The sequence below is a fragment of the Pteropus medius genome, unplaced genomic scaffold, assembly GCF_902729225.1.
Source record: "Pteropus medius unplaced genomic scaffold, Ma_sr-lr_union100, whole genome shotgun sequence".
Taxonomy (NCBI): Eukaryota; Metazoa; Chordata; class Mammalia; order Chiroptera; family Pteropodidae; genus Pteropus; species Pteropus medius.
In genome coordinates this window covers 6875688-6890813 of record NW_024342467.1, presented here as the reverse complement: position 1 = coordinate 6890813, position 15126 = coordinate 6875688, and the positions used below count along the sequence as shown (strand labels likewise).

The 15126-nt window shown below is 33.6% G+C and overlaps 1 protein-coding gene across 1 annotated transcript in view; it reads right to left on the bottom strand.

The window, feature by feature from the left end:
• Positions 1–15126, bottom strand: part of AHR (aryl hydrocarbon receptor) — a 39715-nt gene that overhangs the window by 3417 nt on the left and 21172 nt on the right. Inside the window, exons 3-10 of the mRNA XM_039862454.1 lie at positions 10541–10644; positions 10124–10213; positions 7889–8012; positions 6942–7069; positions 5012–5214; positions 4758–4867; positions 4076–4217; positions 1206–2436 (exon numbers count right to left, since the gene is read on the bottom strand). Coding sequence (XP_039718388.1) covers positions 1206–2436; positions 4076–4217; positions 4758–4867; positions 5012–5214; positions 6942–7069; positions 7889–8012; positions 10124–10213; positions 10541–10644 — 2132 coding nt within the window. The remainder of the gene's footprint in view (positions 1–1205; positions 2437–4075; positions 4218–4757; positions 4868–5011; positions 5215–6941; positions 7070–7888; positions 8013–10123; positions 10214–10540; positions 10645–15126) is intronic.

The following is a 15126-nucleotide window of genomic DNA, read 5'->3' as shown; positions in this document are numbered from 1 at the left end:
TTTCTAAAGCCTATATGTCATCAGGCTTCAGTAATCAAAATGTTCATTACTTCAAAGATCCTCTAAAACAGTGAAATCCACATAATCTAGATCATCAATGAAAAGCAACTCTTTTGAGGCTTCAAATGGAAAGAAAATACTATTTGCCCAGAGAACGTTAGGTCTTAATTACTCTCATTTGTCATAACATAATATATGCTAGCATTTCTCTTTAAATATATTGTCTAGAGCAATGCTGTTCAATAGAAATGTGAGCCACATATGTAATTTTAATTTTTCTACTAGCCACATTTAAAAAGTAAGAACATTTTAAAGCCAAAATTTCAACATAAAATCAATGAAAAAAGATATTTTACATTCTTTTTTTCAAATCAAATCTTCAAAATAAGTGTATATTTTAGACTTACACCACATCTCAAGTGGAGCTAGCCACATGCAGATTGGCTACCTGGGGGAAGAGGTGGATACATAAGTCTGGAGAATTCTCATTATTCATAAAGAAGTAACACAAAATAGGGTGAGAAAGGATCACTGTAAAGAACTCATGTGCTAATTCAAGCCTTGTTCACGATTTACTCAAGAGCATAAGAGTTAAGGTATCTACCCATGTTTACTTCACAGCGATGTCCTGAAATAGACCACAAGTGAATATTAAATTTTAATATAATTAAAGGATGTCAGGAATAAAACCTTCACTGACGTTTTCTAGGCTCTTCACTATTCTCTAGCAATCCCTCCAGAGAATAGTGAGGAGACTAGGAATAAATTCCAGGATCAAGGCAAAGGCAAAGAAAGCACACCTACATCGCTTGTAACCCAATTTCAACATACACATATATGCATATATTAAAAAAAACTGAGGAAATAAATTCAAATACATTTTTAAAGTGTGAATTTTTAAAAGGCCACATAATTTTAAAGAATCTAGAAAGAAAACCAAAATTGCTATATAGACAACTAATTTCACCTGGTAACTTAGGGACATTCATGTTGCTTTAGCCCTTGAATTCTTTATGCTTCAGATAAATATACTTGTATTAGTAACATACTGGAAAAATATTGGCTTATTAAAGTCACTGATATAATCAGAAATGCTCTCTGAGATGAACACTATAGATAATAGATTAAAATCACTGACAAAAGGTATAACTCATGTATTTTGTAATATACGAATAATCACTGAAAGGGTTTAATAAAACCCTTACCTCGGTTAAAAATGTCTGTGAGCCTGGCATTCTTGGATTGTACTGTGTCTGAGCCGTTTGGCTTTGCTGCGGTTCTGGCTGGCACTGGTACATTGACATAGCCCCAGCATAACATGTCTGCAGAGTTACTAGGGTTGACTGTGGATTTAGTCCATGCTTTTGGTTTTCATGAGCTTGTAAATGTGTAACACAATCTTCGAAATCAGAAGTAGTAGGAGGGTATAGGGATGGCTCAAAATTCCCTAAGGGAAAGTCTAACTGTGTACCCTTGGAATGCTGTGGTAACACAGACTGATGACAAGGAGTAAAGTTCTGTGTATAAGGCATAGCATCCATCTCAGATTTGTAGGGAAATTCTTGACTGTTCCCAGGTAAGTCTGAAAAGACATACTGTTGTAGGTCTTGCGGAGGACACCCAAAAGGCACGGATTGGTTAGAGTTCCAATTTGCAAACATGCTATTAACTTGCATATGTTTCATTTTCTGGCACAGCTGTTGCTGCTGCTCTACTGCCACGTGCTTTGGATGCTGCTGTTCTAGCTGTAGGTGCTCCTCTACCATACAGCTTGAATTCAGAGCTGTGGACTGTTGCTGTTGGTAACCTGAACACGCAAAAGTAGACTTATTTAAAGAATCTTGGACGAACGTCAGGATTTCGTCCGTTATGTCAATGTCTCTGAAATCATCTGAACCGGAAAAGTAAGTTCTGAAAAATTCCTCATTCTGCTGCATGTGGTTGATATCTTCAAAATCAAGGTCTAGGTGTTTCATGATGCCATACAAGTCACTATTTTTGTTATCTGGGAGGAGCCCTACATGACCTTCAGAGAGAGTCGGGTTCATTTCTTGAGACTGGCCAATTTGCTCATGTTTCAGGATGTCGTCATTTCCCATTGGTGCAATACTGTCTTGCCAATTACTGCCTTGGTTCACAGATTCGTTAAAAAAATTTCTTATAAAAGGTGTATTATTCGAAGCAGGACAGAGATAAATTGACTCATCTTGTTGCATTATGGCACTCAGGACGGAACTGGGATGGGAAGAATCCTTATTTAGAGTTGATTTGGTAGCAGAATCTTTTTCACTAGCTCCACTTTTAGTCCCCACTGGTAAGGGATCCACCATGGGAGGAAAAGGGTTGATCATCTCATACAATATAGCTTCCCCAGTGGTAAACATAAAAGGCAACTTTAAGTTTCGTTTTCGTAAATGCTCTGTTCCTTCTTCCTCTCTAAAATCACATATAAGAAAGTTTGTATCAGATATTTTTAAATATTAATAAACAGCCATCAAAATACACTGACAGCAGGGAACACAAACACTATTGACAAATTTTTCTGATGACTGGTGCCAGAAAATTGTTTTCTGGACAAATTTAAATGATTTAGAAGTTGTCCCAAAACAGTACAGTCATTATTAATTCCAAACTCAGGTTATGCCTCTGACATCCTGTAGAAAAAGTAAATTCCATGTGGACTAGAGATCCAAATATAAAAACAGACTGTAAGAACTTAGGAATCTGGGTGAGAGAGGCATGCCAACATAAAACCCAGAAGCTACAAAGGAAAAGACTGGCATAGTTGACAAATGAAAATTACATATATATTATAATATATATTATAATATATATAGCTATATATGAACACCATTTAAATATATAGAGAGCTATATGACCATTTAAAACATCAATTATCTAGAAATAAAACTAATAAAAGGTATACAAGACTAATGTAAGAAAAAACATATTATTGAGATAAAGACATAGGTAAATACATAACCATGTACCCATATACATTTGCCATGTTCATGGGTTAGAAGATTAAGTATTATAAAGATGTTAATTTTTCCAAAATGAGCTATAATTCCAGTGTAACCCCATATGAGATGCTGGGATTACAGTCATCCTATTAGTTTTTCTGGGGGAAATTGACAACTGATTTCTACAATGTATATGAAAATATAAATGGGTCAAAAAAAGTCAAAGCAATCTTGATGGATGACAAAAATTCAAATGGGGAGCATATACTTAGATCAAGACTTATTCTGGACAGAGTAATTAAGACAACGTACTGTTAGTACAAAAAGACAACCAGACCAATGGAACTTAAGAGTCCAGAAACAGAACCACCATCATCTGATCAAACTACAGTGCAGTGGGGAAAAGATGGCCTTTCCAATAAATGTTACTGGTCGATCTGATATACATATCCAATTTTATTAAGTTGGCAACATAGTAGATAAGCTTCCATTTTAATCTGAAAATGCACCCTAATCCATTAATACATTCATCATGGATGACTTGGAATGTTTAATTCTCTTGTGCAAAAATTTCCTACTACAACCTAAGATATAAATATAAAATTTATTGGCACTAGAAGTATGGCTAGAGGCATTAATATTATAGGGCTTTAATAGCGATGAGGGGAAAAATTTAATGCTTATCTTAAGCCACATACAAAAATCAATTCCCTAGAGTAAATTTCTAATGCAAATATTTGACAAAATACTCACTTCTGGAATACATAAGGAACTTAAAAATCACTGCTTGCTAGAAAACATATGCTAAACAGAGCTTTGCTATATTTTACAGATGGCACTAACTTTTCATCTTTCCTGCATATAGCCAGGATAAAACCCTGGCATTTTCTTTGATTATTCATTCTTTCCATACCTCTACATATTAGTTGTTCAATAAAGTTTGTCAATTCTATCTTCCCAATGTTTAACCTATGCCACCTTCTATCTATACATATTAACTTTTTGATTTTTATTTGCAGAGTAAATTCTTAGAATTTTTAAGTTTTCATGTAAGAATAATTTTATAAACCAAAGTGTTATTAAAATAAAACATTTTAAGTCTTTATGCTTACGTTAGAGGTCGCTGAGTTGCAATGATATAATCTGGTCTTCCATTTTTATAAACCAAGCGAGCATTAGACTGGACCCAGGTCCACCGGTTGCCTTTGGCAAGAAGCCTGAAAACTACCATGCCACTCTCTCCAGTCTTAATCACTAAAATAAAATGATCAAACCCAAAATCAACATATTAAAGAAAATCTCTGAAACAAAGCCCCCTGACATGTTTCCAGACATATTTATCACCCAAAATGATAAACATCTTCACAACTTTTAAATACACTATGTTAAAATGCATGGAAACAGTTCTTCGGAGTTATTTTTTCCTATTTCAGACTACATATATTTTAAAGGTTAAAGAGAAGATTAACAATTCTAGTAACACAAATTATAGAGAGTATAATGTGAGGTTCACTTTAAATACTAAATGCTTCCAACAGCTTAATATTTTACTATACAAAGCAGAATCTACATTAACAGATTTATGAATTAATGATGCCATTAAAAAATTCCTGAACAAAACATGGGACAAAATGGTCATTTTTATAATTAAACTACTATTTTCCTATGTGCCAGCTGTAGAGCAGATAATGAGTAGTATGTTTCAAATTATTACATAATATGTTTAAGGAAACTGGATAAACTTCTAGAGTATATGCCATTTTTCAGACACATTCATAAGGAACTACAACTTACTCCGCAAATGATACTCAGCACAATAAAGCATGTCAGCGGCATGAATAAACTGATATCCTGATCCTTTCGTACACAGCTCTGCTTCGGTATAGCCTAAAACAAGTCTTCCTCTGTTTAGAAAAACAGTAAAATAAGAATAAAATTTAACATGAAGTAACCAACATAAATCCATATATATGTTTTACTTGCTACAAAAGACTTAACTGCTGCAACATGTATATTTGATGAAATAAAACTAAAAAAGTTTTACTTACTTGGCATCACAACCAGTAGGTGTAAAGTCTAGTTTGTGTTTTGTTCTAAAGATGAAATTTTTGGTTCGGATTTCAAGTATGGATGGTGGTTGAAGTGGAGTAGCTATTGCAAACAAAGCTAACTGAGGGGGTAATATTGATCCATCTTTCCCTTTCTTGTTCTGGCCATGAAGATACTTTAACCTCCCTTGGAAATTCATTGCCTTAAAGAAAGATAAAGTTCATTAAAATTAACAGTTTAAAATCATTCCTTTCTAAAAGGCTCAGTCATGGCCACATTTAAAGTTCTTGGTCATTCCATAAAAGTTCCTAAGGCTGACAACTGCTACTTTCTGTCCCTTCTCAATAGGAAGCCTATTAAAATTATCTCAAAAGGTAGTATGAGGACTATTCTAATGGGACTGATAAGTGAACCACTCCTGGTTTCTTCATGGTCACAAGAAGAATTCCTGTATCATTTTTAAGCTTGCAATTGCCCCATTATTCACACCTAGCACAGCTCCTTGCACACTGCACATTCTGTATTTCCTGACTGAATATTGATAAAGTCATCAAGTATATATTAATTTTCAAACATACCTTAGCTATATTCCATAGCTCAATGTAGTCTTTTATATAGAGATTAATTACAATTTTATGAAAACACTAAAATGAATCATGAAATTACAAAGAATGCAGAGCTCTAAGTAAAGATAAAAAGTAATTTTAGGAGACAGAAGAAATTAAGACAATTTAAGCATGAACATTATCAATTTAGTTGCTTGTAATAACCGGGCCAAGGGATGATTTTAATATCAATATGATAACATTATAAGAAAGAAAAAACCCAACTATACTCAGAATCAATCTCAGAAAATAGATACTAACTGATCATGAGTACTAAGAAAACTCAGAGCAATTCTAACTCTGGCTCAGCAAAATTATCTTTGGAAATAAACAAAAAACCATTGCTTGCTAATGTTTAAGATGTGGTTATCTTTTTCAAATTCCCGATAATTCACAAAAGTAATATACAACATGACTCGTAGTTTCTCCTGTGCTGGTGCAGTGTGCTAACTTTTTTATTGATCGGGAGGTCACTTTGGGATAGCTATGGTGCCCTTTATTTTGTAAGTAAAAATCAGGGCTAGAGGTTTGACAAAAGTTTTCACACCTCCTCCATGTGAGAGGCAGATGAGGAAGCTCAATACTGCAATTTGATGAACAGCTCTAAGATGAATGGGACTAGGCCTCCTAAGCTGAAAGGGTTAAATCATCCTCGCCACTGGGGACCACAGCATAACAATACTCTTTCCTAAAGGCTCTGAAAAGTCCTGCAGTAAAAAACCCCATTTAAATTAAGAACTGATTGTCTTCCAAACTTATTTGAGCATTTATTTCTTGAGTGCTACGAGGGACAAACCACCTGCACTCTTAGTATCCTGCTTAAACTGCTCCCGACCCAGGTGTTGAGATTATACAACAGCATCTCATACCACATGATGATTCTGCAATCATGAATATACAACTGTTTTTCTATAGTTATCCTAGCCATGTGGAAAAGGCCATATTTTTTGTTTAGTAGGCATTAAATCCAAAGAGGGTAATCATTCTGCTACTAAAGAAAGGCTACGTAGTTCTCATATACCTAAAAAGTCCTAGAAAATAGGCAAAATACAAGGTTCTATGCTATTTCATTCAATCTTTGCAAATGCATCCTAAAGGATAGGGTTTTTGAGTTATAGAAAATATTCAAAAATCTGAAAACTAATGATTTGTAAAAATGTACTTTCCTTTATCAAATTATCAGAATACTCTCCTTTATCAAATTATCAAAGAAGATTTTTAAAACTGAACTCAACTATAACCAAGGACAACTGCTTTCATTTAATCTTTTTTACTTTCTACAAATTAACAGTAAAGGCCAAGATCATAAGATTTTGCAACCTACCAGAAAACCAGATGAATTATCCAGCAGACACCTTAGTCGGCATATGAAGCACCTCTCCATAAAAGAATTTTCTTGAGGAAGCTGGTCTGGGTTATGATAGACCACTGGCTGTGGAAGGCCATTAACTTCTGTAGAAATAATAGCAACAGATTTACTTGCCATTTTGCTGTACAATTAACTGGATAGCTAAAATCTGTGTTAATGTCTAAATTGGAGTCTGTATTCGGAATAGAAAAAGATAACGATTTTTCAGAAGAGCAGCTGACGAAAAGAAATTAAAACTTATTGAATATGACTTTTAAATCACAAAACTTTACCTACTCGGTTTTGTTTTAACCTATTTCTATTAACCTATGACTGTCAACAATCTTCACATTTCCAATGCCATTTTTTTCCTTTGTAACATTTCCGTGAACTTCTGAAAACAGTTTACATGGAGAAGTTTTTTATACTTGCATATACTAGTTTGCTTTTTTTGTGCTTTGTAAACACAGAACAATTTACACACGCTCTAGTATTAACCTTATATATTCCTTCTCATTTTTCACAACAGCGAGCTATTTTTATAAAACATATTACTGAGGCTGACAATACTTTTTTGCTTGAAATTCGTCAATGGCTGTTATCTGTCAAAATATTCCTTAATTTCTTTTTTGATTAATATCAAAAAATTATATAAATCAAATAAAAATACAAATAAAAACTGAAATAAATAAAATGAAATAATAAAATTATTCATTTTGGGGGATTAAAATAATTAAGATGATCTAAATTACTTAGATCATCAGCCTCTTTGTGACCTGGCTCTGGCCTACAGCTATAGACACATGACTTTCCACTTCTTTTCTACTTTCTTTCACCATGGAGTTCTATGCCCCTAAATATTCTCTGCCTTTCACAGAGTTACATTAAAAATACCAAAGCTATCTTTTGGTAAACATTCCTACCATCGATTCTTTTTCCAGAGTCTGTACATTGCGAAGGGTTTAATGCCCAGTGTAGCTGACGCTGAAATTCAGCTCGGTCTTCAGTATGGATAAGTTCATACACGCTCTGATGTATGACATCAGACTAAGGAAAAAAGATACAGGAAATAAGACAAAAGTACTGATTTTTAAAATATGAGTTACTAATTTCAATACTTAGCTAGATTAGTGAATGCCTGTTAGTAGCGATGAATGTAAAATGATTGCAAAGCTCTCAGTCATCCAAGAAAGGAAAAGCCAGAAAGAGTCTAGCACTATAACTGATAAGCCAAAGTTATTTGCCATCATTTCCCTACGTGAACGTTTTTCAGTCAAGTAAGTCACCTCCCTGTTCCTTAACTGTAATATATTAAGTTCTACTTAATCTTTTAAATTCTACTCCTTTGACAAAAACCTTTCTATGGACATTCAGTTGTCTTTGACATCTCTAAGCGTAATAGTATTCATTATGTATTTTCTTCACTGTTCTCTAATACTTTTCTTTGGATTAAACTACTCCAAGCAGACTCCATAAGAATATGGGATTATGCCTTTAACAGATCAAAATCCTTCCTCCACTCTTGCCTCTTAGCATTTACTGCAGTGCTGAGTCCTTAGCCCTTAAATCAGCATTTTTTTCTAACCTTTTTACTGCAACTCATGGTAATGAATACATTTCCCATTCATCACATGTGTGGCATATACACACACAAAAAAAAGTTTCACAAAATACCCTTATATGTGTGATAATATTGTGTATCTATTTTATTCTAAGCAACTAAAAAGAATGGTTGATGGTGATCCACTATATCAACTTCACTACCCACTAGTGAGTTAAAATTTGCAGTGAAATGGTGCCTAAACCACCACCCACGTCAGACATGAATGTGTTCTTAAAGAACAGCAAGGCTATGTGTACATGTGAGCAAAAAAAGATTGAGAAATATCTCTGATTTCTTAACTGTTAGAAATCACATTATCATATAATCATTAATAGGTAATGAAGTTTCAAACAGGCTTTTCCATGAACATTAATATATTTTCTTTAAAGTTTAAAAAAGTCTGAAAGCAATTCTAACTCTGGGTCGGCAAAATTATCTTCAGGAACATCTTCAGAAACTGTGGCAGTGGCCAGAATCTGCTACTGTAGCTGTCTAGTGAACTCTCCCTACAAACTTAGTCTTCTAGCATTAAACCATATCCATGCCAGCCATTACACATACTGTCAAAGTTACCTTCTGAAACATAGATTAGAGCATACGCACTTCCTTTAACAAAAACCTTTAGTGATTTCCATTGTGAATATATCACAGATGAATCTTCAGTTTATACAACAGGGTAAACAGTGTTACTCAAACCAGCGGCCTTGACATTGCCTGTAAGCTAGTTAGAAATGCAAATTCATGGGCCCCACTCTGATCTACTAAATCAGAATATCCGAGGTTAAGACCTAAAGTTTTTATGAAAGTTTATCAAGTTCTCCAGATGAATCTTATGCACATTAGAATTTAGGAACTACTGATACATAAGTATAGCTAGCATTCAAGTATACCTACCAACTGTTCTCAGATCATGCCTGATGTTGTTGTCCCTTGAATATGTCAAATATCTTATGTTTTCACTATTCATTCAATAACACTAAACCAGACACATTCACCTCCTTTATGGATTCTGAGTTTACTGCTTTTGGTACTTTTGTCTTTTATTCCGTGTTCCCTCCACACTTGTCCACCCACCTGAATCCTAAATTTTCTTCAGGTTTGTTTAAAGACCATTTCCTTCAGGAAAGCTTCCATAACATGCACAAACCAGAACTAAATGTATTTTGCACATACCTTTCCATTAGCTCATTCATTTCATAGTTATCATGTCCTACAACATCCATACTAATTAGATGGCAAATATTCTCTTACCTGCCCCCATCCAAACCCTAACTGCCCCTTACCTGAATGTTTTTTTTACATAAGAGTTCCTTAATAATAAGTAGAAGAAGAAACACAATATCTATGAATCTCATAAACATTTAAGGAAATTATAATATAGTAAATAGTATAAAAATATATTAACTGAAAATGTATAATTTTTATTCTACAAGCATGTTTTAATTGGTAATATTATACATATAAATTATCAACTGTGTCCCTAAAGTATAATACATAAAAAGTAGAAAGTTAATTAAAAAAATTTTTTTTAATGACTCAAGGAAAATATAATTACCTGCTGAAATCCCAGGTAATCTTGTATGGTAGAGGATGCATAAAAGACTAAAGCATCTGTAGTGACAACCAACACAAAGCCATTCAGAGCCTACAAGGAAAGAAGTTATTAGTAATGTGACTAAATAACAATATCGTCACTCATAAATACTAACTTCAATTAAGGTTACTATTTTCATCGCTAAAAAATATCTTCTCTCTAAAATGGTTAAAATGATTATACCTCACAAACACAGACATACCACACCCACAGAGTATAACATGTAGCATTACACCAGCATTGCAGTTCAGATGAAAGTGGCATGAAACACTGAGTGAATTTTAATTCTAAAAAAACTGGAAATAATGAAAAGACTGATTAACCCTCCATTTACAATTGTTATCCGAATTATAAGGAATTACATTTACTAAAATTTACCTGTAATAAGAGTTCTCCTTCTTGGAAGTTCAAGCTTTCTCCAAATTTTGTTCTACAGTTATCCTGGACTCCATTTCTGTCAGCTGGGGAGGATTTTAATGCAACTATGAAAAAAGGCGGAAAACAATAATACAGTATAGTTTTTAAAAATAAGCAATTTCAAATGGCTATGATGAAAAACCTATATACACTAAACCGAGACAATTTCAAATACAGGTGTTTACTGGTACTACGACTAAATCACCCTTTGACAATGAGTGGTTTCCAACTCAGGTGACAGATTCTTAAAAATAATTTGTGATCAGTTCACTGTATTTTTGGCATATAACTTAGGAGTTTCAAAGAATTGCATGTCACCGCTATAAACACTTCTCTCATTCCTATCTATGCACTTATGAGAATAAGGTTCTTAGAACATAATCTATAAAAATGATTTAAGTATCTGTATATATTTATCTAAACATCAGTGAGCTAGTGGTGGTGAGGAGAATCAATCATTGCCTTACTAGGAAATATATCTCCATTAATTTTAGAAACCTCCTATCTAGTTTTAGGGTAAAAAACTGTTGGTATTATTATTAGGTTCATGTTCAATTTGTAACTCAACTAATGGAGAATTAATGCCTTTATGATGCTGAATAATTCTAAGTACACGTATGTTTTTCCATTTGTTCAAGTCTATATTTTTGGTCCCACCAAAGTGTTTTATAGCTGTCCACAAAAAAGATTTGCACGTTAATTTTTATTATCTTAGGTAGTTGACATCTTGTAAAGTGGCTTCTCCTTTATTACTGTCTTCTAACCGTTTGTGGATAATACATAGGAAGGAAAAGCAGATGGCATGGTTGGAGGCAGCATGCTGTAATGCCTTCTCTGCTCTTCTCTCCTCACCTTCCATGCCCCTCACTCGTGTGTGTGTGTGTGTGTGTGTGTGTGTGTGTGTGTGTACACACTGGTAGTATGGGAGGCAACACAGCTAAAAAATAATACCTTCCATTTACTTATTTAGAATTTTTCCAAGTACTCTCGAATATTATCTTATTTAAAAGCATGTGAACATTGGTATTTGACAGAATTAAGTTGAAATCTCAGCTCTGCCACTTAATAAGTGTGTGAGCTCTTGCAGCCTGAATCCTAATATGTGAAGTGGTAACTGAAAAAAACAAAACAAACAACCATCCTGCAGGATTTCTGTGAAGAATAATGAGAATGTGTGTGAAGTTCTTGACATATAGCAGCTCAGCAGTAGTTCAATAAATGGTAGCTTGAATGATTAGCCATATTTCCTAAAACTTATTCATTGCCTAGTTATAAAGTATACGTTTTAGATACAACTATATCATCTTTCCATTTTTCTGATCTCTTTTTAACCAGGGATATTTAAATAATAGAAACTATTAAACAAAAAACTGATTTTGATATTACTTTTAAGACTTATTTCATTAGATTTTTACACGAGAAAGATAATGGGGCTTGACGAAAAGCTGGAGACTTACTAAAAACCAGGTTTTCTCTCAGTCTGAACAAAGTATCACATATAAAACATTTTCATGTTTGAAGTATATATTCTGGTAAGTCATCAAGTTCATGTATTACACTGGAATCTTATGTTAAGCTCTTGCCTTTGCAGAATTTGAAACATACCTCTTTTAAAAAGGCCAAAAGCTTGGCCTCTGAATATAACAATTTCAAAAGGCCAGAGAACAGATATCCTTAGGCCAAAAAATAGTGTGAAGTAAATTAATTGATCTAACAGTTAATTAAGACCAAAGGAAAGGCTTAATTTTTTCTCATTGAAAACCAGAAGGCCTTTCTATTCTGTAAGTTTTGTTATTGATACTTGCTTTCTAATGCCCAAATCTGCTTAAATGCATTAAAACCTCACAATATCAAGGTTAACTACACTCTACTACTTTCCAAAATCTCCAGTATGAGGCAGGATTTAAGAGTTATACAAAATATCAGTAAGAGTTGCTACCGAAATGGTAATATCCAAATCAAAACCCTTCTATCATTAAAGCAAAGTAATCTTGAAAAGAGATATTAACAGTGTCAAACTTAAAAATGTCCAAATTATCTCATTAGGAACGTTTTTAAAATTAACTTTTAATCAATGGAATTGATGTCAGTTCCAACTAGAGTTACTGGACCACTGAGAAGCTAAATAAGAAATGAAAGAGACCATTCATCTCAAAGTAATTTACCATTTGTTTCTGGCCTTGCATTAGGGATATTAGCCAATGTAATTAGACATTAGACAGACTCTGCCTTTAAGTAGGGCATATAAACTATGGAAATAAAAAACTAGAAAAGAATGTCAAAAATATTAAGTACCAGAATGGGATTTAATCAAAGTATTACAGGAACTTGAAGGAGAGAAAAAATAAAAAGAACAAACTCTTCCTAAACAACGATGCTTACAATTCTAAATGTTGGAAGGATAATATTTAATATGTATAGCTACTGCTTAAGTAGGAAAAGTGACAGGTGTATTCTGGGGAAGAATCACTGGAGGGTTCTTCCAAAATAAATATTTCTGTTGCTCTCGTGTTGGAGGTTAATAATCAGTAAAAGGTATAAGTAAATACTGTGCAAAAATGAGTCCAGAAAGGGTGCGCTCCCAATTCTCATCTAAAAAAAATGCTACTTTTTAGGAAACTTCTTTTATGTCTCGACCTGAACTGCTTTCCATTATTTTTTTTTTTTTTTGCCTTCCACAAAATTTGTCCTTTCTTGATCTCATACCTACCACCTCTCTCAAAATTACTAGAAGCTATATTAATTAATGCTACTCATTTTTGCGTACACATTTCTTGCCTTGGTTAGAAAGTAAAAGAAGAGTAAGAAGGTGACTTAGGGCACTGTCACCAGTGCAAGCGTCTGAATGGTCTTAAATAATTTCCTTAGTAACAGTATGTGATACTGAGCACACACTGTATGCCAAGCAGTTTCCATGTATTAAATCTTAATCTTCGTAATAGTCCTGAGACTGGAAATTATTGTATTTTCAATATATTTGGAAACTGAAACTTAGGGAAGTTAAGAAACTTTCCCAAGGTCACAGAGTTCTAAGTAGTAGAGCCTAGATAAAAACCCAGGTAGCCTGACCCTACGTGTGAGTTATTATTAACCACTGACAAGACTTCTCCCTCTATGCTAACTACCTTTGACCTTTAGTTTCCTTATCTTTAAATGAGGACACTGATACTTCTAGAGACAAATTCTTGTGAGGGCTAAAATAACACATGGAGTACCTGCGTAGCGCTTGGCATCTATAACTGACAGTCCAGGACAGAGATAATGGATTTACACACCCTCTAACAACTATGGGAAGCTGACACTAAAAGTGCACACCAGGAATAGTTGTTTTCTAATCTCCAAATAGGGAGCATTAATGAATATCTAATAGGACTGCCATGGTGCCTACAATATATCTACAACATAAAGTACTTCAAAACTGTAAATTGTTATAAAAATTATAAATTGTTATACTTGGACACATAGGACACTTTAAACTCTGTACCCCTGGAATTAAATACCGTGCCAGTTCACAGAAACAAAATGTTGTATCTGAATGAAAGTCACCAGCTGATTCTGCTACTTGGGGAGCATATGCTGTACTGAACAGACATTTGTTAAAATCTTCCCCATCTGTGGGAATACCACACCTTCCAAAGGGTAAGGATATGACTTTGAGCAGTCAGTGGAATACTAAGATAATAAAATGTCAAAATATTTCAACTCTTTCCTCAGTGAGAGATTGATGAAGAAATTATATAAGTAAAAATTTAATTGATGACAGAATTTAAGTGTAAATATATCACAGCATTATCAAATTGGCATATTTCTGACTGATTCGGGTCTTATTCCCACATGCATTTAACCATATCCATATTTCCTAATATGGTGCTTTTCTTCCTTATACATTTAAGCTCAGATTTCCATTTCTCCCTACAAGCCAAATATTTTCTCTTCAAAAACGTACATGCTGAGAATTGTTCAAGAGGGAAATTTATGGGGAAGAAATACTGGCATGTGGTGAACTATATTTTGTACTTTGTTATTACAGTTTGCATTTAAACAGAAAGATGACATGATAAGTGTCATGCCAGGGAAAAGCATAAGCCTTCTAAATCTCTAATTGTTGATATAAATTCAATTTATTTTATAATAATATTTGTCATCCCCTTTATTACTTCTGGCAGGAAAAGTTAATTCCATTCCCACAGATATAAGCATAAAAGGGAGCAAAGCTATCACTTATTCAAAATTCAACCAACTACATAAACTTTTATAAATGAAGGTTAAGTAATGTACTGTATTTCTTAAATATAAAGAAAATATCCCCAGTTTAGTCTGGTATGAATGAGTATTTCTAAATAATTTCCAAATAATGTATTAAGTTGCCTAAAGAGTTTCTTCTATATACTTTGGGGCGAAACACAGATATATCGTTTCAACATACGAAGTTTTCTTTTGTAAGTGAAGTGTTCTCTCCTTTATGGAAAGAAGAAACAAACTAAAATTATAACTGTTATGTTCTAAGTTTTTAAGAGACAAAGATTAGGTCTACACAGTTTTCAATA